General features: G+C 34.6%; 1 protein-coding gene across 1 annotated transcript in view; it reads right to left on the bottom strand.

The window, feature by feature from the left end:
* RFX6 (regulatory factor X6) overlaps positions 1-26,806 on the bottom strand; it is a 130,472-nt gene that overhangs the window by 24,559 nt on the left and 79,107 nt on the right. The window contains exons 5-7 of the mRNA XM_067011707.1: positions 26,649-26,710; positions 14,975-15,052; positions 13,832-13,859 (exon numbers count right to left, since the gene is read on the bottom strand). Coding sequence (XP_066867808.1) covers positions 13,832-13,859; positions 14,975-15,052; positions 26,649-26,710 — 168 coding nt within the window. The remainder of the gene's footprint in view (positions 1-13,831; positions 13,860-14,974; positions 15,053-26,648; positions 26,711-26,806) is intronic.

Genomic DNA, 26,806 nt, shown 5'->3' with positions numbered 1-26,806 from the left:
AAATCCTATACTTGACAAAACTGTTTTTCAGAAGTGAAGGAGGAATTAAGACATTTGCAGATAAACAAAAGCTGAGTGAGTTTGTTACTACTAGACTTGTTCTACAGGAAATGCTGAAGGGAGTCCTATGGGTTAAAATGAAAGGACACTAGACAGTAGCTTGAAGTACAAAAAAATAAAGATCTCAGTAAAGGAAAATACATGGGCAATTATAAAAGCTAGTATTATTGTAACAACAGTTGTAAGCCTACTTTCTGTTTTCTACATAATTTAAGAGACATTTTTAAAAAACAATTATTAGTATAAAAGCTAATATTATTGTAACTTTGGTTTGTAACTCCACATTTTGTTTTCTACAAAATTTAAAGACTAATGCATTATTTTAAAAAACTATTATTGTATATTTTTGGACACACAATTTATAAAGATCTAATTTTGTGACATCAATAACTGAAAGAGAGACAGAGCTGTAAAGGAGCAGAGTTTTGTATATCATTGAAGTTTTAAGCTGGTATAAATTCAAATTAGAGTGTTATAATTTAGGATGTTAAATGTAATCCCCATGGTAACCAAAAAGAAAATAGTTATATAAGGTACAGCAAGGCAAATGAGAAGGGAATGAAAATGGCTCACTACAAAAAATCAACTAAACAAAAAAGAACAGTAATGCAGGAAATGAGGAATAAAACTGCTCTAAGGCGTATAGAAAACAAATAGCAGAATGACAGAAGGAAGTCACTCCTTATCAGTAACTACTTTAAATGTAAATGGATTAAATTCTCCAATCAATCAAAAAAAGTCATTGGCAGATAGATTTAAAAAAAAATTATCCAGTTTTGTGCTGTCCACACGAGACTCACTTTAGATCCAAAGACACAAATAGGTTGAAAGTGAAACGTTGGCAAAAGCTATTCTATGCAAATGAAACCAAAAGAAAACGGGGTGGTGGGGGGCTACTCTAATATCATAGAAAATAGACTTTAAGTCACAAAATATTATAGAAGGTAAAGAATGACATTACATACTAACAAAAGGTTCAATAAATCAAGAAGATATAATAATTATAAATATTTACACACCTATAACAGATCATCAAAATATATGAAGGAAAAAATGACAGTATTAAAGGGAGAAATAGTTCTACAATAACAGTTGGAGATGTCGATACCCCACCCTCAGTTATGCACAGAACAACAAGACTGAAGATAAGTAAGGAAATAGAGGATTTGAGCAGCACAATAAACCAACTAGATCTACAGACATAAGCAGAACACTCTACTGAACAACAGAATACACATTTTTCACAAGTGAACATATAACATCTTCCAGGAGAGACCATGTATACTGGCCATAAATTAAATTTCAATAAAATTTTAAAGACAGAGATCATACAAAGTATCTTCTCTGATCACAGTGGGATGACAGAAGGAAAACTGGAAAAATTAACAAATTTGACAAAATTAAACATACTCTTAAACAACCAATAGATCAAAGGAAAAATCATAAAGGCAATTAAAAAATATTTAGAGATGAATGAAAATGGAAACATGACACAAGAAAACTTACAGGATGCAGCAAAAGTAGTACTAAGGGAAAAAATAAGAAAGATGTCAAATCAATAACCTACATTTACAACTTAAGTAATTTGAAAAAGAACACACTAAACCCAAATGGGTAGAGAGAAGGAAATAATAAAATTTGAGCAGCGATAGATGAAATAGAGAATAGAAAAATAATAAAGAAAATCAATGAAACCAAAAGTTTGTTCTTCAAAAAGATTGAAATTGACAAACCCATAGGCAGACTGACTTTAAAAAAGAAGAGAGAAGCCTCAAATGACTAAGACAAAAAAATAAAAGATAACCAAGTCTACTGAAATAAAAGGATTTTAAAAGAGTACTATGAAGAATTGTACATCAACAAATTGGATAACTTAGATGAAGTGGATAAATTCATAGATACACAAATACTACCAAGACTGAATCACAAAGAAACAGAATATCTGAATCAGTCTACAACTAGTAAGGAAATTGAATCAGTAATCAAAAATCTCCTGAAAAAAGAATGGATCTGGACCTGATGGCCTCACTGGTGAATTGTACCAAACATATAAAGAAGAAATAACACCAATATTTCTTACAGTTTCCCAAAAAATTGAAGAGGAAGGAACACTTTTTAATTCATTCTATGAGGGCAACATTACCATGATACCAAAGTCAGACAAAGACACTTCAAGAAAAGGAAACTACAGACCAAAATATCTTACGAACATTGACACAGAAGTCCTCAGCAAAATACTAGCAAACTGAATTCAGCAGGATATTAAAAGGATTATACAACATGACCAAGTGAGATTTACTCCTGTAATGTAGGGATGGTTCGGAACACAAAAATCAATCGATGTATTACACCACATCAACAGAATGAAGAAAAACTAAACACATGATTATCTCAGTTGATGCATTTGACAAAGTTTGACACCCTTAAAAAAATAGTTTGACACCCTTTCATAATAAAAACACTCAACAAACTAAGAATAGAAGGAAACTACCTCAACATATTAAAAGTCATATGAAAAACCCACAGCAAACATCCTACTCAATGGTGAAGGATTGAAAGCATTTCCTTTAAGACAAGGATAAGGCACGGCTGCTCATTTTCACCAATTCTATTCAACTAGAAGTTCTAGCCAGAAAAATTAGGTGAGAAAAAAAAACATCCAAATTGGAATGGAAGAAGTAAAATGATCTCTATTTGTAGATGATATGATCTTATATGTAGGAAACTTTAAAGATTCCACAAAAAAACAAAACAAAACTGTGAGAACTGATAAATGAATTCAGCAAAGTAGCAGGATACAAAGTAAACACACAAAAATCAGTTGCATTTCTATAATATAACAATGAACAATCTTAAAAAGAAATTAAGAAAACAATTCCATTTACAATAGCATCAAAAATAGATAAAAATTAACTTAACCAAGGAGGTGAAAGACTTGTACAATGAAAACTACAAAACATTGCTCAAAGATTAAAGAAAACATAAATGAAAAGACATCCTGTGTTCAAAATTGAAAAACGTATTGTTAAGATGGCAATACTACTCAAAGCAACTATAGATTCAATGCAAAATCCCAATGATGTTTTTCGCACGAATAGAAAAATCCATCCTAAAATTCCTATGGAATCTCAAGATACACCAAGGAGTAAAAACAATCTTGAAAATGGACAAAGTTGTAGGATTCACACTTCCTGATTTCAAAACTTACTACTGATACAAAGCTACAGCAATCAAAACTGTGGTGTTGACACAAAGACAGGCATATAGATCAATGGACTAGGATAGAAAGCTCAGAAATAAACCCTTGCAAAAAATGCTCAAAAGATTTGGACAAGGATGCTAAGAATATTCAATGGGGAAAGCACAGTCTTTTCAACAAATGGTGCTGGTAAAACTCGACATTCATGTATAAAAGAATAAAGACAGACCTTTACCTCATACCACATACAAAAATTAACTCAAAAGAGATCAACGACCCAGATATAAGACTTAATATGTGAAACTCAGAAACAAACAGGGCAAAATCTTCACAACATTGGACTTGGCAAAGATTTCTTGGATATGATACCAAAGGCACAGGCAACAAAAACAAAATGAGACAAATTGGACTTCATAAAAATTACAAATGTTTGTGCATCAAAGGACACTATGAACAGAGTAAAAAGGCAATTTATGAAATGAGAAAAAATATTCACAAATTGCATATCTCAAAAGGGATTAATATTCAGGATATATAGAGAACTTGTAAAACTTAACAAAAAACCAACCAACCTGATTCAAAAATGAACAAAGGACTTGAATAGACATTTGTCCAAAGAAGATATACCAATACTCAAGAAGCACATGAAAGATGTTCAACATTATCAATCATTAGGGAAAATAAATCAAAATCAAAATGAGATACCACTTCATCCCCATTAGGATGGCTAGTATTAAAAAAAACAACCACCAAAACCCAGAACATAACAAGTACTAGCAAGTAGGTAGAGAAACTGGAACACTTGTACACTGTTGGTGGGAATGTAAAATGGTATAGTGCTGTATAAAACAGTATGATGGTTCCTCAAAAAATATATATATAATTACTATATGATGCAATAATTCCTCTTCTGGGTGTATCTCCCAAAGAATTGAAAGCAGGGTCTCAAAGAAATATTTGTACACCCATGTTCATAGCAGCATTATTCACAACAGCTAAACCACAGAAGCAATCCAAATATCCACTGACAGATGAATAGATAATCAAAATGTTGTATATACACACAATGGAATATCATTCAGCCTTAAAAAAGAAGGAAATTCTGAAATATGCTACAACATGGATGAACCTTGAGGACATTATGCTAAGTGAAATACAAATACTGTATGATTACACATATATGATGTACCTAGAGTAGTCATAATCATAGACAAAAAAATAGAATGTTAGTTTCCAAGGGCCAGGGGGAAAGGGAGATGGGGAGTTGTTTTTTAATATGTATAGCATTTCAGTTTTGCAAGAGTAAAAGTTCTGGAGATAGGTGGTGGTGATGGTTGCACAACAATATGAATGTACTTAATACCACTGAACTATATGTGTACTTAAAATGATTAAGATAGTAAATTTTATGTTAATTATATTTTGCCACAATAAAAACAATCAAAAAATCAATTACAGGTGAAATAAAGACTTGTGTTAGAAGAATAAATAGAAAAATATTTTTATGATCTAGATTATACACAGTTTTTTTAAAAAGATACAAAAATGCTAATCATAAGGTTTAAAATGATTTTCATCAAAAGATACTATAGAATGTTGAGCCATGCCACCAACAGAGAGAAGTAATTTACAGCACATAACCTACAGTATATTAGTATCCAGAATATATAAAGTCTTTGAACCAAAGTTTTAAATAGAAAAATTATGTGATCTGAACAAACGTTTCATAGAATAGAATTGACCTATAAAAATCCCCAAAGATATTCAAGGTAATAATTTTGATGTAGTTGTCAAAAACAATTTTCAAGTGAAAACCACAGATACCATTTTACACCTATTGGACTGGCAAAAACTCAAATGTCATTCAATGCCAAGTGTTCCTGAGAATGCGGAGCAAAAGGAATGCTCACACACAGCTGGAGAGACATAGACTGATACAACCATTTTGGAAAACAACTTGATATTAACTAGTAAAGTTAAACATGAGTACGTATATCCTAAGACCCGAAATTCCACTCCTGCACATGTGCACCTGGACAACATTCAGAGTAATAATGTTTTTCAGGCAAAAAGGAAAAAATTCTCCTAAACTGGAATGAATAAATGTGCTGTGATATTTTCATACCATGGAATATTAGCAGTACAAAAAAGGTACTATAACTACATATATTAACATTGATGAATTACAAAACCTAATGTTGAACAAAACCAGAAAGTCATAGGGAAAAATGAATCCATTTTTATGTAGGGCAAATAATAAATAATATATTGGTGATAACAAACTGGGCAATAATAAATGATACATAATATTTACTATTTTAATCATTTTAAAATATATAGTTCAGTGGTACTAAGTACATTCATATTGTTGTGTAATCATCACGACAGCGTTTAATATTCATGGTATACATTCATAAGTGATAAACTTTAAGGAAAGACAAAGGAGTAATTAACACCAAATTCTGGAGCGCAGTAATTTCTGGTAGGGAGGGGGAAGTGATGGGGTGAGGGCACACAGAGAACTTATCTCTTTTTAGCTATCAGGTAGGTCATGAGTTTTCATCTTATGCTTATTTTTAAAACTCTGTGTGTGTGTGTATGCATGTGTTACAAATAATGCATTACCCAATAAATGTGCTACGGAAACACACTTAAGGAACAGAGTATATGTCTTTAATTCTTATTTAAAACTCTCATGTTGATAAACTATAGTTTTGTGTAACAGAAGCTAACAACACGTGTGGAACATCAACAGGGGGCAAGAGTGCCTAAAGAAAAAATTCAAAAATTAAATTTGTTTAGATATGTTAACAAATGCATACATGGTATAAATCAAATAATAATATTCTGTCTAGAACACGTAACACAAAAAGAAAGGAGAGATTGATAAGCTGGGAAAAATTAGAATATGATCATTTTAATTCCACTAGTAGATTTTCTATTTTAATTACACTAAAAGAGGTGCCAGATCTTAGACCAGCTATGGACGTCTGGGTTTTTTTTTTTTTTTCTCTCAACTGATGACTTCACTACTCTTGGTTGAACTATTAAGAATCTTATTTCCAAAAGAAAACAAGAAGGAACCTACAGAAAAGAAACAATATGATTAGAAGACAAGAGGGTCTGATTTATGAGGAAAGATTAAAGGATTTAAGGGGCACAGTTTGGCTAAGTGATGACTAAAAGAGAGCATGATAACAGTCTACAAATATTTGAAAAGCATATACCAAGGAGGGAGGATTTGCTGTTTATCTTGGTACAAAGTTGTTAAACTGGCCATGAATGGTTGATGTTAAGGAGAAGGAAACTCAAGCTATCAGGGAAACTTCCTGGTTGAAATGTATGAAATCAAGGGACTTATTCCCTAGGAAATAATGGCAACTTCATTACTAGAGCTACTTAAAACAAAATTGACCCACACTAAAAGATTCACAGGAAAAGAAAGGCTTTCTTTGACCAGGACAAATTATTACAACTAGGTTTCATTTGTTTTTCTTATTCCTGGGAATTAAAGTATTCTGAGACTTTCTCTAAGACATTTTTGAAATTTGAACCACTACATTTATGAATAAAAAATTTAAAACAATCAAAATTCATACCACTGACTGATAATTACTCTTAATATCCTCTACATGTTTTGTTTTGCTTTCATTGCTGTTGATTTTGTTTGCTCTATATTATGAACTATTTATAACTTTAAAAAAGTATAGATAAAAAGTAATAAATACTCATGTACTTACCATTCTAATTAATATATTAGACATTTGAAATATTAAAGCAGCCTCTGTAGCCCTCCCTAATCTCATTCCCTTCCCTCCCCATAAGGAATAATTAATGTTCAGGATTTGGTTTATAGCATTATTATTCAAACCTTTAAAAATTTACCTCATATGTTAATATTCTTAAATAACATATACTATTGCTTTAAAACTGGTACCATGCAGTATGTATCTTTCTACATTCAATGAGCTTTTTTCATACAACTTTAGGTATTTGAGATGAACCTAATTTGATTCTTATAGCTACAGTTCACTCATTTCCAAAGCAGCATAGTATTTTCCTGTATTAAATATATAAAAATTTACTTTCCCACTATATCATAATAGACTTTCATTTTTTGGTATTCTGAAATTATAAACAGTACTGCAATGAACATCCTCATACATGCCTCCTTGTGCACGGTGTAAAGTTTTCTCTAGGAATGCAGTCATAACGTGCGTGAGCTTTCAACTTTCCTAGATATCGCCCCTCCTGCCATTCATGAGAGTCGCTCTGCTCCACATTCTTAACAATATTCAAAACACATATTTTGATGCTTTTAAATTGCTGTTATTCCAATAATGGTAAAATAATTACTTTTAGGTTCTAATTTGCATTTCCCTGATTAAAAATTAGATATGTTTATTGGCAGGGATAGTATTCAAAATATTTATTGAATATATGTTATAGAACGTGGTCAATCAGAATGGGCACCACGAGCACCAACACTATTTATCAATCATTCTTTTTCATCTTGTGTGAATTGCCTGTTCATATACTTTGCTGCATTTCTATTGGGTTATCTTTTTATTACTAAGTTGAACACATATTCTAAAACGGTGCCATCTGATAGAAATTTCTGTAATGATGAAAATGTTCTATTTTTTGAAATGTTCTGTTATCTGCACTGTTCAAATACAGTATTCACTAGCCAGCACTTGAAATGTAAATAATGTGCAGAGAAGCTGAATATTTTATTTTACATAATTAACAGCCAAGTGTGGCTAGTGGCTACCATACTGCATAGTATAGTATTTATAGATATTAATCCTCTATCATTTATATATGATATATATCTAGTTTTATTTTACATATTTGAAGCCATATAAACATATATTTGTTTTTGCATCCTGTTTTTCTTCCTAATTAACATTTCTTCATGTCATTAAAGGAGCCCTTTAATAAATGATATAATATTCAGTCCCATAAAAGTCTTATAAATTATGTAATCTTTTTTTTTGTAAAAAGACTTTATTTCTTTTTATTGCTGAATAATATTTCATTGTATGGATATACCAGCTTTTGGTGGGTTTTTTTGTGTATTTTTTTAACATCTTTATTGGAGTATAATTGCTTTACAATAGTGTGTTAGTTTCTGCTTTATAACAAAGTGAATCAGCTATACATGTACATATATCCCCATATCTCTTCCCTTTTGCATCTCCCTCCCTCCCACCCTCCCTATCCCACCCCTCTACGTGGTCACAAAGCACCGAGCTGATCTTCCTGTGCTATGTGGCTGCTTCCCACTAGCTATCAGTTTTTATGTAATCATTTTTATTATTAGTCATTTAGATTGAATACAGTTTTTCACTGTGGTCAATAACAATTTTGTCCATAATATTTTGTCTGCATTTTCTATTATTTCTTTATGTGTGACTCATACAAAAGTGAAATTAGTGGGAGAAAGAGGATGAACACTTTAAAGACTTGAACACAGATCTTGCAATTATTTTCCAGAAAGTTTGTTCTATCTTCACCAGCAGGGTATCAAAGAACTTATCTCACCATACTTTCACCAGCTTCATAGTAATTTCTTAATATTTGATAATTTTATTATTTAAAATGTTAATTTTAATTTATTTGGTAGTTCATTTTTCATGCATTTATTGGCCTTTTATTCCTTACGTGTATTGTCTATTCATATCTTTTTATTTTTTACTATTTATTGAGGTCTTCATATTTTTTTAAATTGATAGGATTTCTTCATATAGTAAAGATATTATCCCATTGTCATATTTGCATATGACAATGGAATAATAACTTCCTACTGTCTTTCTTCTGACTTCAGATTTTGTATATGATGCTTTAATTTAAAGGAGTTTTTACTTTCCGTTTTGATTTTTTTCCTTTGAAATTTCTTAAATTGTTTTCATGGTAGAAAGTCATTCCCCGTGCCCCACCCCCCCAGAAATGAGGGAGATACATGTTTCCTTCTAATTATTATTTTTGTATTTAATAATTTATATGAACTTGATAAAGGTGTGAGGTATAGAAATTATTTTCCAAAAAATTTTTTTTCTAAGATTATGCCCTGAAGAATTTTATTTATTTATTTGGTATTCTATCTTCCTTCACAAAGGACTTATGATAATTCACTGAAAAATATTTCTTCCTTCATTGGTTGTAATGTCTCCTTGATCACACACTATGGCCTTTTTTCAGGTAACTAATTTCTGCTGTAGATTTGTTCTACCTACATTTGAGTCAGTATCATAGTGTCATAATATTTTGATATCTTCCAGACAAGTCCCTTTTGACTATTCTTGTTTATACTTCTCTCAACTATTACTTCCTATATATCTTTGTAGATCAAGTTAATTATTTCAAAAAAAAATGCCCACTCAAAATTTTAATAGAGTATTAAATGTCTAAATCAATTTAAGGAAGAACTGACATATTTATAGTATCTAGCATTCCTATTCAGGCATGTGGTATGTCCTTTCATTGAAAATTTTCTTTTATACCTGTATTTTTTTTTCAAATAGGTAGCATGCTTCTCTTATTATGATTACTCCCAAATATTTTGCATTTCTGCTGGTTCCTGCAATTTACATTTTATAATGTTCTACCTTTCTTGTCTTCCACAGAGACTGTTCCCACCTCTCTTAATAGGGAATCTGTGAGGAAAGTAAGTCCTATAGAAAAGGATTTGAGTGACCATTTTCTCAGTTCTCCCAATGGTACTTAGCTAGTACCATTCCAGATGCATAAAAGAGCCCATTCCCTACATACAATGGATGCCTTGGGGCATTAGGGCTACATTCTCTCGGGGAATCCTGACTGAGAAGAGCTGGGACTCTTTTTTAAGTTCTTCAAACTCCTACTACTCCCTACCAAGAATTCACTCACAGAAAATGACCTAACTGACTGCTGATACCTCAGAGGGAAATCCCAAACCACCAAACTATCTCAATTTCCTGCCACAAAATCCACAAATCCACTTGCATCTGAACTAACCCATTTCTTTTTCCAGTTTTAATGGAGTAAGTGTTCCTTCTCTCCAGGGCCACTTTCTCCACTCGGAAGCTCTTCCCCTTCCCATGCCTTCAGTGACCCTGTACTCTCAACTTTCCCCTCTCTTTCATATCTTTGGTCTCGACTCTTTACTGAATCTGTTTTACCAACATTAGAACCATAGTCTAATCTTCCTTGAAAACTAAATGTCAGGCTTCCCTGGTGGCGCAGTGGTTAAGAATCTGCCTGCCAATGCAGGGGACACGGGTTCGAGCCCGGGTACGGGAAGATCCCATATGCTGCGGGGCAACTAAGCCCGTGAGCCACAACTACTGAGCCTGCGTGCTAGAGCCCACGAGCCACAACTACTGAGCCTGCGTGCTGCAACAACTGAAGCCCACGTGCCGCAACAAGAGAAGCCACCGCAATGAGAAGCCCGCGCACTGCAACAAAGAGTAGACCCCGCCCGCTGCAATTAGAGAAAGCCCACACACAGCAACAAAGACCCAATGCAGCCAAAAATAAATAAATTTATAAAAACAAAAACTAAAAAACTAAATGTCAAGCCCTCCTCCAACTATCACCCTTGACTTGACTAAATTTTCTATGTTCAATGCCACTGCCCATTCGTTTCACAAACCAAACCCCGGCTCTCCCCTGAAAATGCTCTTGCTGCAGTCATTAATTATCTTCACTTAACTAATTTAATAGATCTTTTCCAGTTCTTATCTTGATGACCTTTTAGCACCATTTGATAGTAGCAACCATTCCCTCCTGTTGGAAGCACTCTTTTCTCTTGGCTTCTGTGCCACTGTATTCTCCTTCCTCTTACCTCTCTGGATTCTCTTATCTTGCTGACCCTATTTTTCTTTCCCACTTTTCACAACTCTTTTCTCGTAATGTCTTCTCTTCTTATTTATTTATTTTTTCCTAGACATTTTAATTCATTACCCTGACTTCAATCACCATCAAACTAAATACCTAAATCCTCTTGTCCAGTCACATATATCCAACTGCTCACTTCAAGTCTACACTGGATGTTTTTCAAGCACATCAAATATGGCAAGTTCCAAATTGAACCCCTTATCTTTCTATTCTTTCTACCTGCTCCTCTTCCAGTGTTTCCTAGCTAAAATCAGTCACTTCTCTCCATCCCTAGGGGCTATTATCCTCATTCAGATATTTTCTTTTTTCTTTCTTTCTTTTTTTTTTTGTGGTACACGGGCCTCTCACTGTCGTGGCCTCTCCCGTTGCGGAGCACAGGCTCCGGACGCGCAGGCTCAGCGGCCATGGCTCACGGGCCCAGCCGCTCCGCGGCATGTGGGATCTTCCCGGACCGGGACACGAACCCGTGTCCCCTGCATCGGCAGGCGGACTCTCAACCACTGCGCCACCAGGGAAGCCCCCCAGATATTTTCTTATCCAGACTATCTATACATCTATATCACGATGTTCCTCTTGTTTGCCTTCCCGTATGCCAGTTTTTTGATATTTGGCAATGCCAGAGACATTTTTGGTTTTCACATCGAGGGGGAGGGATGGCTATTGGATTCTAGTGGATAGAAACCAGAGACACTGTGATGTTGCTAAATATCCTACAATGCACAGTACATCTCCCACTACACAGAATTATCTGGCCTAAACTGTCAGTGGTGCCAAGGCTGAGAAACCCTCGTCTATGCTGTTCCATCTGTCTGGGCCACTCTTCTTCCCACTGCTCTACTCCTCCTCCAAACTCCTTCTCCTTCTCAGTTCTTTCTTTAAATGTCACTTCCTGTAGGAAATGTCCTTAACCACTTAAGCCAGGTTAACTCTCAAGACCCCCTTTATAACTAGTTATGGTGATGTGCTCACGATAGGTTTTTCTGCTCCACTGTAAAGGATCAAATGTATCCAATCACTATTTTGCCCCCTCATACCTGTATCACCACATATCTACTGATTAACATTTCAACCATGGGTTAAAAAAACAGAATGCTATTGTGAATTTTTAAGAAAACAAATATATCTCAGCCTCAGTTTCCTTAGCTGTCAATTGGCAATATTATCACCTATTTTCCCTACCTCACCGTTCTTAATGTTCAAATGACCTGAAGTATATGAAGGTTTGCACTGAAAGTCTCACACCCTGAGCAAACTGTGATGGCTGCTCACTCTAAGTACAAAATAGTTTTTTTAAATTTCAACTTTGTTAAACAAATATTTTATCATAATTTTTAAAAAGTATTTAGAGTATTTTTGAGCCTTTAGAAAGCCCTTAACTGTGCTCATTTATATAATCATCACAATAATGATACTCTATTATTGCTCTGGTAGCTTTAGAAAAATAGGTTTTATAGCCTAACCAAGATATTTTAGTTTTACTTTATTAACAAAACCTACACCTGAGTTTTGATTGTGCTCTTCTAAGGAGGAAGCAGTAGACTTGAGAGAGATTTTTCTTTTATTCGGTAGAGTGAGGCCTGCCATCTGCATGCTGTACCAGCTAATGGACCGCTGGTACCACCAGTCTCTTCAAAGTGGTAGAAAGAACACCTGAGAGAAAATGACTTAAATTCCCTATTGACATAAACTTCAGTCAACTGAAGTGTATTTCTAAGTCAATATTTTTGCACTTTCACAACCGTTTATCTAATAAAGAGCTATTATTTCATTGATAAAAAGAGCAATCTGGAGGATTTTATTATGTAATTAGCCATTAACTGTATTAAAAGCACTGGTGGAAAGAAATTGGTCATTTCAGAGGGTTGGGGGCTTTATATTATTTCTTAATATGCCTGCATCATTTCACCAAACTAATGGAGTTACAATTTACCTCAGGTCCAAATTTACCACACAACACATTGTAATGTGCCCGCAGTTCTGTGGCACCTCCTTTAATGATTAGTGAACTTGAGGATAATGAAGGCCTTATCATGTGCCTAATTAGCCATGCGGTCCCTAATGGTAGTTTAACTCATTTAGATAAAGTCAGTTTGCTGATCTGTTCTTTGGTTGGCAGTGAAAAGGAGGAGAGGAGTCTAGGGAGAAAGTGTGTGCTGTGCACGTGGTGGACCCTTTCTCCTTAGCTCCCACCTCCGCCACCCCCATCTCCACCCCCAGTGCAGAAGAGATCAGCAAACTGACTAATACACACACACACACACACACACACACACACACACACACACACACACAGAGTGAAACAATCAAGCATAACATTTGGGTTTCTTGATAACTATCAAACGTTTGGTCTGGATAGGTATACGCCAAATACTAATTCTTTCCATAGCCTCAGCTGTAGGCTTTTTGTTTATATTTAAATAAAACTTTCTTGGATCAATGGTGGTCTTTTTTTTCCATAATCTTTTCAGTATCTGATATTAGGTAAGGGTCATTGCAGGTGGCTCAGTAGGTCCATGTAAAGAATCATTAGTTGCCCAAAATCTAACTTAGCTCTGTCTAAAGTCTTCAGCTATTCAAAGGACTCAATAAATAACATGTATTTCTATATTTGCCAGTAAGGATGAATAACTCAACTATTGTTAAACTTGTAATACATACCAGATGTAAAATAGAAATGAAACTAATTCTTACCTCATTCTTCAGCTTGCTTCCAGAAAACCTTAAAAATCAGAACATTTTTCATCAGTTAAAAATACATATACAATTATATCTATCAAGGAAATGTAGAGGACCTACAAAAGTAGTAACTTTATATCACGATCAGTGAAATAAATCTGGAGAAATTTGTTTGATTTTCAAAGGGACCCAAGCATCTTTCTCAACTTACTAACAAAATAAGTCTATTTTGGGAAAGTTAAATAAAGGATATTTAGGGAAGTCAGGTTAGATCTGAGGCAATTAAAGCACACTTGATATTAAATATTTGTGCATTCTGGCCTGTATTTTCACTTCACATTGAGTAGTGGTTAGTAAGCTGCCGTTATGTTCTTTGTAATATCTGAGTTCATCTTAGTATGACTCGGGTAACTAAAATTTTTTTTTTTTCCACAAGGTACCTTACTTTTAAAACTAATTCATTCTTTTGAGAGCAGTTCTTGGGAAATCATGCCATAAAGCAATCTCAGATGCAGATTTAATCATTTGGAGCTCCAGTATTTTAAAAAATAATAATTGTATATTATCACTGTTTTCATTAGATATCACCTTACTTGTCAATAACCTCCTCCTGATAGTTGATGACAGATTAGAGCAATATGTTCTTTATATTCATTTGTGTTTTTTCTTTCACAGAGACTCAGTAGCTTAGGTCAGTAGCTTTATCTTACTAAGGTAAGCTGGTTATATCAAAGTATATGTGATTAGAGATGATTATAATAAACTTTTCATCTTTGTAAGATACTGGCCAAGCACATAGATCCTTAAAACAGGTTATCTCTTAGAAAAAAAAAATTACGTTTTCTGCCTTTTTTTCTTGAATCTAGCTTGAAAACAGATTCAGCCTTATAAGTAAATACTAATTTAAAAGCAATTCTGCTTCCCTGATTTCTCTTTTACATCTCTCTGGGATCCCTGGTTCACCATTAATTTCTTATTAATGATTGCAAAATATATTAATTGCCCAGTCATTGTAAATGTCCATACAAAGTTAAAATTAAGGTTTGATGCTTAAAGGAAAATATCTCAATAAGCAAAATTAGTAAGTCATTTTATTCAATAAATATTATACATATTTAAAGACATACAGAACTTATCTTGAAGATAGTGGAACTCTACCTTGTCAGGCCTTTTCCAGAATAAACGGAGTGGTAATATGCACTACTCTCTTTTATGCCAATCCCATAATAATGATACCTAGAACAAGAACAGGAACCAGCTCTGCGTTAATGTAGGTTTTTGAAGGGGAAAATGAGACTAAAGTAGAATTGAAGTAAACCGCAAGTAAGAACTGCAACCTCTTGGTCTGCATTTTCCTTTCCTGATTTTTTCCTGGTTAAGTAACAGCTTAATGTGTTTAATCCTTCTTTAATGGTAACTAATTCTACTTATGGTCATATTTCTGGCTCTAAGCTTGAAAAAGGAGAATTGCCTACTGCTAATCCCCCTCAAAGCTCTAAAAAATTAGGTTTCAAAAACCAAAAAAAAAAAAAATTATAATTGCAGGCATTTAACTGCAGGCACTTAAATTTGTAAATGTAGACACTGGCTCTAAGTATATCAAGCGTATCTATCTGCAGACTGCTTGGTTCAATTTGAAGGTGGTCAACTGAATAAGAAAATGGTGGGTTTTCTTTGTAGTACATCTATTGAACGGAGAAAAGAGTATAACATTGTGTGGGCAAGACGTTGATGTCATGCATAGGAATATGTATGAAGCATCTGACCCTTTGAAAGTTATTTTCCTCAAGAGGAATGAGAAGCCCAAGTCACTGTCATTTTCGCTTCAAACTTTTGTGCAACAATGGGGAAAAAAAATCTCTGTGCTGAATCAATGGAAATATGAAACATGGACTGTAACAGTGTTATGAATAATTTGTTATAAATGTATATATGGATCCTGAACCACAGGCAAATGTAGCATCTCTCAAGTTGTACCTCATTCTCCAAAACTACAGACCACAGACTTACTCCACGCCCAAGTACAAATGCTACACAAGTGACACAACCGCTAGTCAAAGACTGGGTTTTTAGTGAGGGTGACCAAAGCCTGCTAATTTCTGCCTTTACGCTTCTTTCCCCTCTCTGCCCACCACGCAGCACCAATACCTATTTGGTTATTTACCATTTCAATCTGCATTCATCTAAGATCAGGGAAGGAATGAAATAAAAGAATAAGGGGGTTTCCAGTAGACTTCAGTGTAACCATATTTAAAACTTCATTTCTTAGCATCACCAGCTGAGTTTAAAGTGTACAGGACAATGAAGGATCTACGCTTCAAGGCCCCTTTGCTGACCTCAGTAATAAAGAAGGGACCTGTCAGAGCAACTCTACCGCTAAATGTTTTCAAGGCTCAGGACGAGAGTACAAATGGAGGCCCACATACCTTACACCTAATTAGTTAAAATATATAAATCAAGTGAACACATTGTGAAATAAAATGTCCCTGTCCTCCTATCTTGGCAATGTACCTCCATAATGATCTAGTAGGTAATTCTGAGCTTAGAATGCCTAGACTCCTGGAGTTCCATGAGGAAACATGGTGGTGGGAGAAGAGCCACCCCCAGCTCCCTTATCTCCCCAGCCTCTGCTCCTTTGTTCACTGTGAAGAGCCTCTTGAGAACACTCCAGCCTCCATGTCCAAGATCCACTCTCACACACACCCCAGACAGCTGCCCCCTGGGGGAGGCACCCATCTGGTTTATGTCTCCTGAGAATGGATGAGGGAAGAGACCCACTTAGGCCCAGGAGGCAGGCCTGAGACTGTTTGGAATTCTTGGGCCCCACAGAACTGAAATGTGAGATTGAAGGGCGATGCAGTCTCGGGGGACACATTCACTCAGGCTATGGACTCCTTGTCTCCTGGGAAGGAGAGCAACTGGAGGAGGGGAGGAACAGAGCCCTCTAGAAGTATGAGTCCCAGAGATGGCTTCTCTCCCTTAGAACCCTTAGGTTCTAAGGGCAGAGAAGTTGCCTCTAATGATCCTGGGCCATTTGAGATGGAGAAGAAAGAGTTTTTAAATATGAAAAAAATTACACATATTATAATGAGAAATGTTTCAGAAAGGGCTGTTATGTTTGAGAAACAGTAATGGAGGGTGATCACGGTAGTGAAGGTATTTTATGAGTGTGGCAGACTGGGAACAAGTCTTCAAATCCTCAGTTTTGGTAGAAGGATAATAGCAGCCTGTTAACCTGAACAGAAGAAACTCCATGTTTACAGTAAGAAAATACTCCTCCGGTAGATAAGGGAAAAGAACCTCTACAGTATATTGGAACAAAGGGAGAAATGAAGGAAATATGAAACTTAAGCAAAGGACATTACAAAAAGCAGCTATATTAATAGAAATTGATAAGGTAAATGCCTAAAACCATAACAAATGAACAGATTTAGATGATATTCAGCCAAGCATATTACGATTAGTGAGTGAACATGAGTCTGAAATAAGTATAACTATTCTTCTTTATTAGATTTTAGAACTAATATACCAAAGAAAATGTCTTTGTGTTAGAAGAAATAAAGCAAGAGATGCTTGAGAACAAGAGAATCTATTACAATGGAAATATATTGCAATTTCACGGTCTTTTGCAAAGCTTGCTGTTTGTTCTATAGATGCTACAGTTTAAATAGCTTCATTCTAGCCACTTGCTAAAGCAATACATGTTAAGCATTGCTTTAAAAGTTGATAAATCTTCTTTTACTATAACTTTGATCTAATTGTTTCTCATCTATAATCCTTGTCTCAACATGTCAATAATATTATACCATGGTAACGTGGTTTGCCATGCACATTGAGAAGAAACTGCATTGCCTTCACGTGTGGTAGACAAAAATCACAAGACAAATCAGAAGGATAACCATGAGTTCAACAAATATTAGATGGCACGCTAATCCTGACCACTGTGAGAGCTGTCAATACAATGATTAAAAACCGACATGGATAATCGAGCCAGGAATATATATGCTTCTGAATTCCACCCTAGTCCATGGTTTCCTGAGCCAGACTGCCTGCCAGTCATAGAACAGCAGCCCTGAGGCAAATTTTACTTCCATTTTAAAAAAATCACTTGATGAACACTTTTTGTAAAAATGGCAGCATCCTTTAGGACCCAATAAATGCTGAGTAACATGGGTTTGTAATTCTTTTCTTACTTAGGATTTTTAAGGAAGGGATATTTTTATTACACAATTCATTTTGTTCCTTATTTTTATAAAACAACTGTATTATTTTGCTTCCTCCTTTATCATCATTAGGGCAGAATATCTTTAAAAATAGAAGTACTTAATACCTCCACTTACATTTGGAGTCAAGATTTTACATCTAAAAAAAACAATCTTTTAAGTAATGTATTTTATTCGTAGGCCAAATGTAAATGACATCATCAACCAGACACACTGACACCCAAGGAAGGTAACTTGGTCAGCTACATTCCACTCTACAACTGAGAAGCAGCATGTCCTTTTCTCATTAGCAATGCCTCATAATTTAGACATGTTGATGTAGCTGAGCATGTTATAACAATACAATCTTATAATTACGCTGGCCCACAGGGAACGAGTGAAAAAGTGAACTCTTTTCCTTCAAACATGTATTTAATGCTTATTGTGGTGAGGATTCAAAAAGAGACAGATGAGGGTTTCTGCCCTGCAGGAGTTGATAGTCTTGTGGGGGAAAAAAGCATGCAAAGAAAGAACTGCAATACAAAATTAATATGTGCTAAGATTGAAGCAGGTGATAGTAGATACTAATATAATTAGTTACCATTTATTGAGCAACTATTACATGTAAAAAACTTTATGTATACTTCATCTCAAATTTCCACAGCAACCTGCAAGTGAAGTAATATCCCCATTTCAAAGCAAAGTTCAAAAAAGTTTATGTGATTTGTTTGGAAAAAATATGTGAAAAGTTATGGGTTTGAAGACAAAATTCAAACCCAAAGCTCCACAGAGCACTCTTTGTTTCACTAGACTATACTCAAGATGCAAAATATGTCTGTATATATAATTTTGTATCTCAGTTTTATTTATAATTAGAAATTCTTAAATGAAATACAGTTGGAATATGCTTGCACTCAGCATATACACTCTCTCTTCAACTTCAGCATGAATCTTTAAGAATTGATAACTAACTTGAGTCATTAAGAGCTATACCATTGATCTGAATGTTTCATATTTGAAATTCCATATATAAACAGACTCCCTCTAGAATATAAGCTCCCTATAATAGGAACTCAATAAACATTTGTTGAATAAATAAATTCATAATATGAAAAAAGTTAAAAATAACAATGTGTCATAAAGAAAATTTTATAAGCAGGAATTTTTAATAAAGGGCATGCATATAGTATCTATACTTAAACATAGCACAATTTAAAATCTGGTAGAGATTAAAAAGCCTCTTGTCTAATGTGATGTAAGGAGATCTACTAATTCCTTTAACTCTACCACTAGTACTGTATAAACTTATCTATTTCTATCAGAGTTACTTGCCCTCCACAAGTAACGCGTGCTTTCCTCACTTTGTGCCTTTACTTTGTTGAGCTCTTCATTGGGAATGCCCTTCTTCCTGCATGTCCCCATTTCTTATCCGTGCCTCAAGGCACAGCTTCAACACATGAAGCTTTGCCTGGTCTCTTAGGCAAAATTAATTTCTCTGTCCTTTGAACTCCTCTCTTGGTCAGTTACCCCATGGAGCTTGCATCTCGTACTAATGGTATATGTATACACGGCTTACCTCCCCTACTAACCTATAAGATTTGGAGGAAGGGAATTTCATCTTTCTCTTCATTGTGTTCCCCCTTAGAAGTTACTGTAAAGAAAACTCCTCATTTGTTGGACCAGTCAATGTGTTCTGCTAGAAATCTGGAAACTGATAAAACACAAATTCTCTTAAAACCAGTTGTTTTCTATAACTGCTTCCTAGGACTGTGCCTTTCCAGGTTACTGGTAAAATATTGGCGTTGAACAAAAGTTGTATCCTAAACAATGTATATAAAGGACATGCAATCAGCGTATTTAGGTGGAAAGACTAGAAATTGCTAGAAATACAAATCTCAATATTTTGCAATGACCATTGTAATGCTTTAGCACATTTCATATCCAGTTTCTTCTGGAGCTAATAAAATAATCTTCCCCTTTAATCTTCCTTTTAGTCTAACTAGGAACATGTTATTGTCTGAGTGATGATTTAGTGTCTTTGAGAAGAGATAATAAATGAGCAGCTCTCTGTCTTCCTAACAGCTGAAGATAAACCTCATAAAACCGGGGAGAGTAATTTCATACAAAGTATACATGGATTTTTCATCTCACTTGCAACATTTTATATCACTATTTTGTTGTTAATATATTACCTTAAAATAAATCTTTCTAGGAAATATTTGCCAGAAATATTCTAGCATAACAAGAATATATACAGGTAAATGTTGAATAAAAAGTGAGGTTTGCCTCACTGTGGGCTAACTAGTTTTTAAAACTTATATACCAATAGCCAATGCCTATCCTGTACGTTACTCTGAATAAAGATTCCCAAACATTTCAGTTCTTTCTCCCTATATGATTTTTATTTTAAAAGACGTATGATAACTGCTTAAAAATCCTCGATATGATTAGCTAATTTCTCTAAGAAAATGTTTGCATAATACAAGTAGTCTTTGTGATTATCTAACAAAATTGTCTTCATTCATTAGCATCAACTGTCCTTAGCCTTGTATCAAGTGACAGATATCATTTACATTTTAGGAATAAAGAAGAATAATTAATTAATTTTTATGCCCACATTTTAAAGTGAATGTGTTATATTTTAATAGGACAAATGAAATTATTGCTCCTCTTTTTAGAAAGTATTTACCTTGTATCTAATACTTTTCTTCATTTGCTGATCAATTTATACCTGCACCTATATTTCTTCTTTTCCATTTTGTCATTGTATAGAATTCCTGAAACATATGTTCCCACTGAGCTAGTAGCCCTGATGTTAGTTTACATTACACAAATGATAACTGATAAGGAAATGATGGGATTAAGTTGTTCAGGGAGTTGCAATAACTTACTATGATAAGAGCAGCTGCCATATCAGTTTTATTAACCCACTAAATCACTACTAATAAATAAGATAATAGCTTTTATCCGTCATGTCTGAAAACCAAGATTTGACTGATCAAAGTCTACAAGAAATTAAAATGTAACTTCAAATCAAACAGTTTACTATGTGCATGAAATCTCATGAAATCTAATTGGTGGGCTCAACTGTGTTCTCCCTTACGCTGCTGAGCCATTTTGAGCCACGGTGGGACATGGCCTCTTTTGCTAACCATTGTATCTTTAGGGTCTAGTCAGCGCCAGGACACATGTAAAATGTTCACTAAATAAATGAATATTAATAGTGAAATTTTTTTGACAGCATGTACCCTATCTTACTATTGTTTGCACCTCAAACACTCTTTGGCACCATGCTTTGTCATCAATATAAATATGAATGGATTGATTATCCTTGCTATAATACATTCATAACATAAAATAGGCAAGAATTACTTTTCATTAGATACTCTTTGTATCTATAGAATTTTGATTCATTTTTATTTATTCAAAATCTAAATTTAAAAATTTGGGGACTTCCCTGGTGGTGCAGTGGTTAAGAATCTGCCTGCCAACGCAGGGGACACGGGTTCGAGCCCTGATCTGGAAAGATCCCATGTGCCGCAGAGCAACTAAGCCCGTGCGCCACAACTATAGATTCTGTGCTCTATAGCCCATGAGCCACAACTACTGAGCCCGGGTGCCACAACTACTGAAGCCCATGCACCTAGAGCCCTTGCTCCGCAACAAAGAAAAGCCACAGCAATGAGAAGCCCAAGCACTGCAATGGCCCCCGCGATGCTACTAGAGAAACCCCACGCACAGCAACGAAGACCTAACACAGCCAAAAATATTAAAAAAAAATTTTGCACAGGAAAAAAATCAAAGTATATTATTAGCATTGGTGGTAAATCAAAGAGAAGAAAAGAAAAACACAAAAGCAAAGTCAGTTTTTATCTTGGTTTTGAGAACATGCAGAATCTGCCATTGGGATTGCTGGTTTTCTTGTCAGGGAGGGGATGGTAAGAGAAAATGAAGGGATGGAGCTCAGAGCTTATTATTTATTTATAAATTAATTAATACCAAATTTATTCATATATTAGAAATAATTCAATAGATATTTAGTGATAGTATGTTTTGGGCACTACGACAATACAAAGTTTTACAAAATTACTAGTAAAATTGGGAGAAATTATAAATTCCTGTTTCTCCAAAATATGCTTACTTCTTCATTTACATTTCTATATCATCAATTGTTCATATTTCCATATACATAAAAATGTTTTTCATCAAATGTAAATTTTTTTAATATTAAACATCCAATAGAAATGATGATTGTGAATATACCAACACAGAGAACATTTTGGACAAAAATTAAAAGCAGAAAGTAAAATTGTGTTTGTGCTACAAATTTGCTTTTATAGAAAACATAAATATCTCTGAACAAATATAAAATAATTTAAAATGCCTTATGATTGATGCTTGAGAACTGTTGTTAGCTCTCTGAAGAAGAAACTAATATATTAATTAACACTTAAAACTGTCAGATCAGGAAAAATAAATAAGGAACCTCCATACTGTTCTCCATAGTGGCTGTATCAATTTACATTCCCACCGACAGTGCAGGAGGGTTCCCTTTTCTCCACACCGTCTCCAGCATTTATTGTTTGTAGATTTTTTGATGACGGCCATTCTGACTGGTGTGAGGTGATACCTCATTGTAGTTTTGATTGTGCATTTCTCTAATGATTAGTGATGTTGAGCATTCTTTCATGTGTTTGCTGGCAACCTGTATATCTTCTCTGGAGAAATGTCTATTTAGTTCTTCTGCCCATTTTTGAATTGGGTTGTTTGTTTTTTTGATATTGAGCTGCATGAGTTGCTTGTATGTTTTGGAGATTAATGGAACGAAACGGAATTATTTGTAATGAGGTGGATGGACCTAGAGTCTGTCATACAGAGTGAAGTAAGTCAGAAAGAGAAAAACAAATACCATATGCTAACACATATATATGGAATCTAAAAAAAAAGAAAAAGAAAAAGAAAATGGTCAGAAGAACCTAGGGGCAAAACGGGAATAAAGATGCAGACCTACTAGAGAATGGACTTGAGGATATGGGGAGGGGGAAGGGTAAGCTGTGACAAAGTGAGAGAGTGGCATAGACATATATACACTACCAAACGTAAAATAGCTAGCTAGTGGGAAGCAGCCGCATAGCACAGGGAGATCAGCTCGGTGCTTTGTGAACAACTGGAGGGGTGGGAGGGAGGGAGACACAAGAGGGAGGAGATATGGGGACATATGTATATGTATAACTGATTCACTTTGTTATAAAGCAGAAACTTACACACCATTGTAAAGCAATTATACTCTAATAAAGATGTTTAAAAAAAAAGAAAAAATAAATTTTATACCCCAAAAACTCAAAAGTTCAATTAAACAATATTTTGTTGATATGACTAATATAGCAAAGAAGAAGCTTTATCAGTTGACAAAGCACAAACTTTAGAACCAGATAAACCTTGATCTAAATGACAACATTGTTATTTTATAGTATCTGTGTGGCCTTGAGCAATCAGTGATCTTTGAACTGCAGTTTCCTTCTTTGTAAAACACAGTAATTCCAATCTTGTATTGTCATTGTAAGGATTAGAGTGTGTGTGTCTGTGTGCATGTGTGTGTGTGCTGCTCAGTAAATAATAACTTTTAATTTCATTGCTGATTTTTGGATGCATTGTGAATATCATATTATTAATTTTATATTATTATTAATAATAATAATTTCATTACTATTAAGGATAGTGAGGTTGAAAGCATATTCATGTCTCCATTCATTCCTATACTTTTCATTTAATTCTCACACCAAACCTGTAGATAATGGCATATCCAACTTATTGATGAAAAGCTGAACAGCTCATTTAGTTGTATATGGGAATATGGGATTAAAGCTCAGATTTGTCCAATTTTAAACCTCATGCTCCTAACCACTAGGCAACTCTGCCTTTTGATATATTATCTTCCAAGATAAAAAAATCTAAGGGTATTTCTTGGAAATAAATAAAGTCAGGAACAGTATCTCGCTAAGAATAATTACATCAGAATATTACCAATGACAAAATACACAAACTCTATATCTTTCAAAATACTTAGTTTACATATAGAAAAAAATGTTCCCCATGATATGAAAATACCAAAAATATAATATGCAAATTATAAAAAGCAAATGGCACATCAGGTAAGTAGGAAAAATTCAAATTGTTAATGCTATGCTCTTGGGCATCTGTTCTCAGATATCAAACAAATTGCCTGAAGTCACTACATATTGTTACAACATAAACCTACACACTGGAGCCTCATTGGGTCACAATGGACAAGGTTAATGATTCATCCCTAATCCTAAAGGCTCCTTCTAGGATTAATTGACTTTCTCTGCAGCCTGCCTGCCTGTCCTCTTGTAGATCCTGTGAAGAGGATTTCTCTGCATTGCTTTGCCTCTTTTTCCACTATCTATCTATCTCAAACACTATCTAATCTTTTCTCTACCTACACAAGTCAGTAGGAATCAATTCAGTAGAAATTAGGCAGTTAAACTGATTTAACTTTGAGAAAAAGCTGACTTGGTTAGAAGGAATGAGCCAATTTTGTCTTTTTCAATCTGGCATTTCATTTCTCAGGCCACAATACTATAAACATTAATAGGAATCAATTAAATAGATATAAATTGATAATCTATTATGTAGCAGACCACAGAAATAGTATGAAAATGGGTGAGACAAAGTCTCTGTCCTCAAAATACCACCTTTTGAGGGGAGGAGATAAGTTAATTTCGCAGTAGGGTAGGTATCAAAAACTGCTACAAGGGTGCAAAGAAAAACCTACAAAGCATCAAGAGGCTAAGAAAAGATTCAAAAGAAGAGGAAGTTCAGGAGACATTCTTTTAAATGGATAGGATTTCAACACACCTCTAGGGGAAAGGGCATCTTTCATGGAGGAAGACAGCATGAACAAAACAGTGGTGGTTGAGAGGGAAGCAAAGGGCACTGGGCAATAAATTGGCGAGAGCATAGGCTGCACGCTGAAAAGTGAGAAGTAGATGATAAGGTAAGAAAATGGTTTGGGACTAAATCATAACGGACCTTGAATGTCAAGGTGAGAAAAGTTTGTCATGAGCAGGTGAAAATGTCTGAGGATGACAGAGAAATGATTGAATTTAAACTTCAGAAGGTCAGTTTGGAAGAGTGGTATTGAACGGACTAAAAAGACAGAGTCAAGGCCAGTTTTTGAAAATGAGAATGGAGAGAGAGATTCAAGAGAATTCATAATAAAGTAGGATCTATTCTCTTGGCAAGTGACTGAGCCAAAAGACTGAGCTAGCCAATAGAAGAGCCACAAGTTACATGTGGGTATTAAGCACCTGAAATGTGACTAGTCTGAATTGTGATGTGCTGTAGGTATAAAATACACACGGGATCTCAAACACTTGGTAGGAAAGAAAGAATGTAAAATATCTCATTAATAATTTTAATTTTTATTATATGGTTAAACGATCATGTTTTGGATATGTTGGAGTAAATAAAACATAGTAAAATCAGTTTCATATCTGTTCCATCTTACTTTTTTAATGTGGCTACTAGAAATTTTTGATTTAAATATGTGGTCACATTATATTTCTTTGGACAATGCTGAACTGGATGTTAGAGCCGAAGGAGACACTGGACAAACTAGAAAATAAGTGGCAGAAGAGGGAAGAGGACTTGGTAGTGTTGCAACAGAGAAGCTGTAGGGGAAGTTTTATGCGTTTATTTGTTTTAAGAAGACATTACCAGCAGGTTCAAATGCTAGACAGGTGCCTAGGAAGATCAGTAACAGTAAAAACGAGCCATTGAGTTTTTGCCCAGGTAAAGAAATAGACAGGACAGAGGCATGTGATCAGTGCTAAGGCAAGTGAGCAGATAGCTCCTCTCAAGAAATAGCAGAGAGAAGAAAAATAAGACAGCAATAACAAAGAGTATAGCAGGTTTGAGATGATTTTATTTTATCAACACAGAAGAGATCTGGATATGTTTGTAGACAGGGGAAAGGAACAACTAAAAACACGGTGGACAGAAGAAATAATAGATGAACATGAACCTGTAACTGGGGGTTCTACAGAGGTTGCCACGAGAGATAAGTAAAGCTAAAGTTATCAAGAGAGAGAATTCATGACTGCTTATTTTATATTTATATTTCCATTGAGTCATATGGGCATGTCATCTGTCTTGAAGGGAAAAGAGGGGAATATAAAGAAATTATTATCTGGGAAAGAAAACCAGAAGAAGAACCTGGACCATGTTCAACCCCTGGCTTTGGCCTTGCTCTTTGGAAGAGTTGTGGATTCCATTTGGTCACTTATGTAGCCATAAGTATTTCCCTTTCATGACACTGGTACCTTCAGTCGTGGCTTTAAGATTATAAAAATGATTCATTTAGATTATTTCATCAGAAAAAATAACATATTATGATTTTTCTGTGTAAGTTTTGCTTTTTAAACATTATTCTAAAATCCACTTATTTTTCTTTTTAGGTCTTAGAGTTGGTAAAAGTCTGCTTTATCAAGAAGAGAATACCTAGTTCTATTCACTGATAAAGACAATACTTGTTTCTCATTGCATTAGTCCTCATATACAATGCATCATATGTACAGATCTGAAATGTGCTCATGCATGTGTCTTACTTTGAATGGCCTCTTGTTCCAAGCCGCCGAGTCGTTAAGAGGGGAAATTTTTGACGAATTGTCTAAAAAGAAAGTGAATTACTTTAGTTTTTAGAAAGTGCGTGGTTCTGTTGCAAGCCTCTCATATTCAATTAATTCTAGAAAGCAAATGTTGAACT

Source organism: Kogia breviceps, chromosome 13 (genome assembly GCF_026419965.1).
Source record: "Kogia breviceps isolate mKogBre1 chromosome 13, mKogBre1 haplotype 1, whole genome shotgun sequence".
In the NCBI taxonomy this organism is placed as follows: Eukaryota; Metazoa; Chordata; class Mammalia; order Artiodactyla; family Physeteridae; genus Kogia; species Kogia breviceps.
Note: the sequence above shows the minus strand (reverse complement) of the source record. Positions and strands in the feature narration are given on the sequence as shown.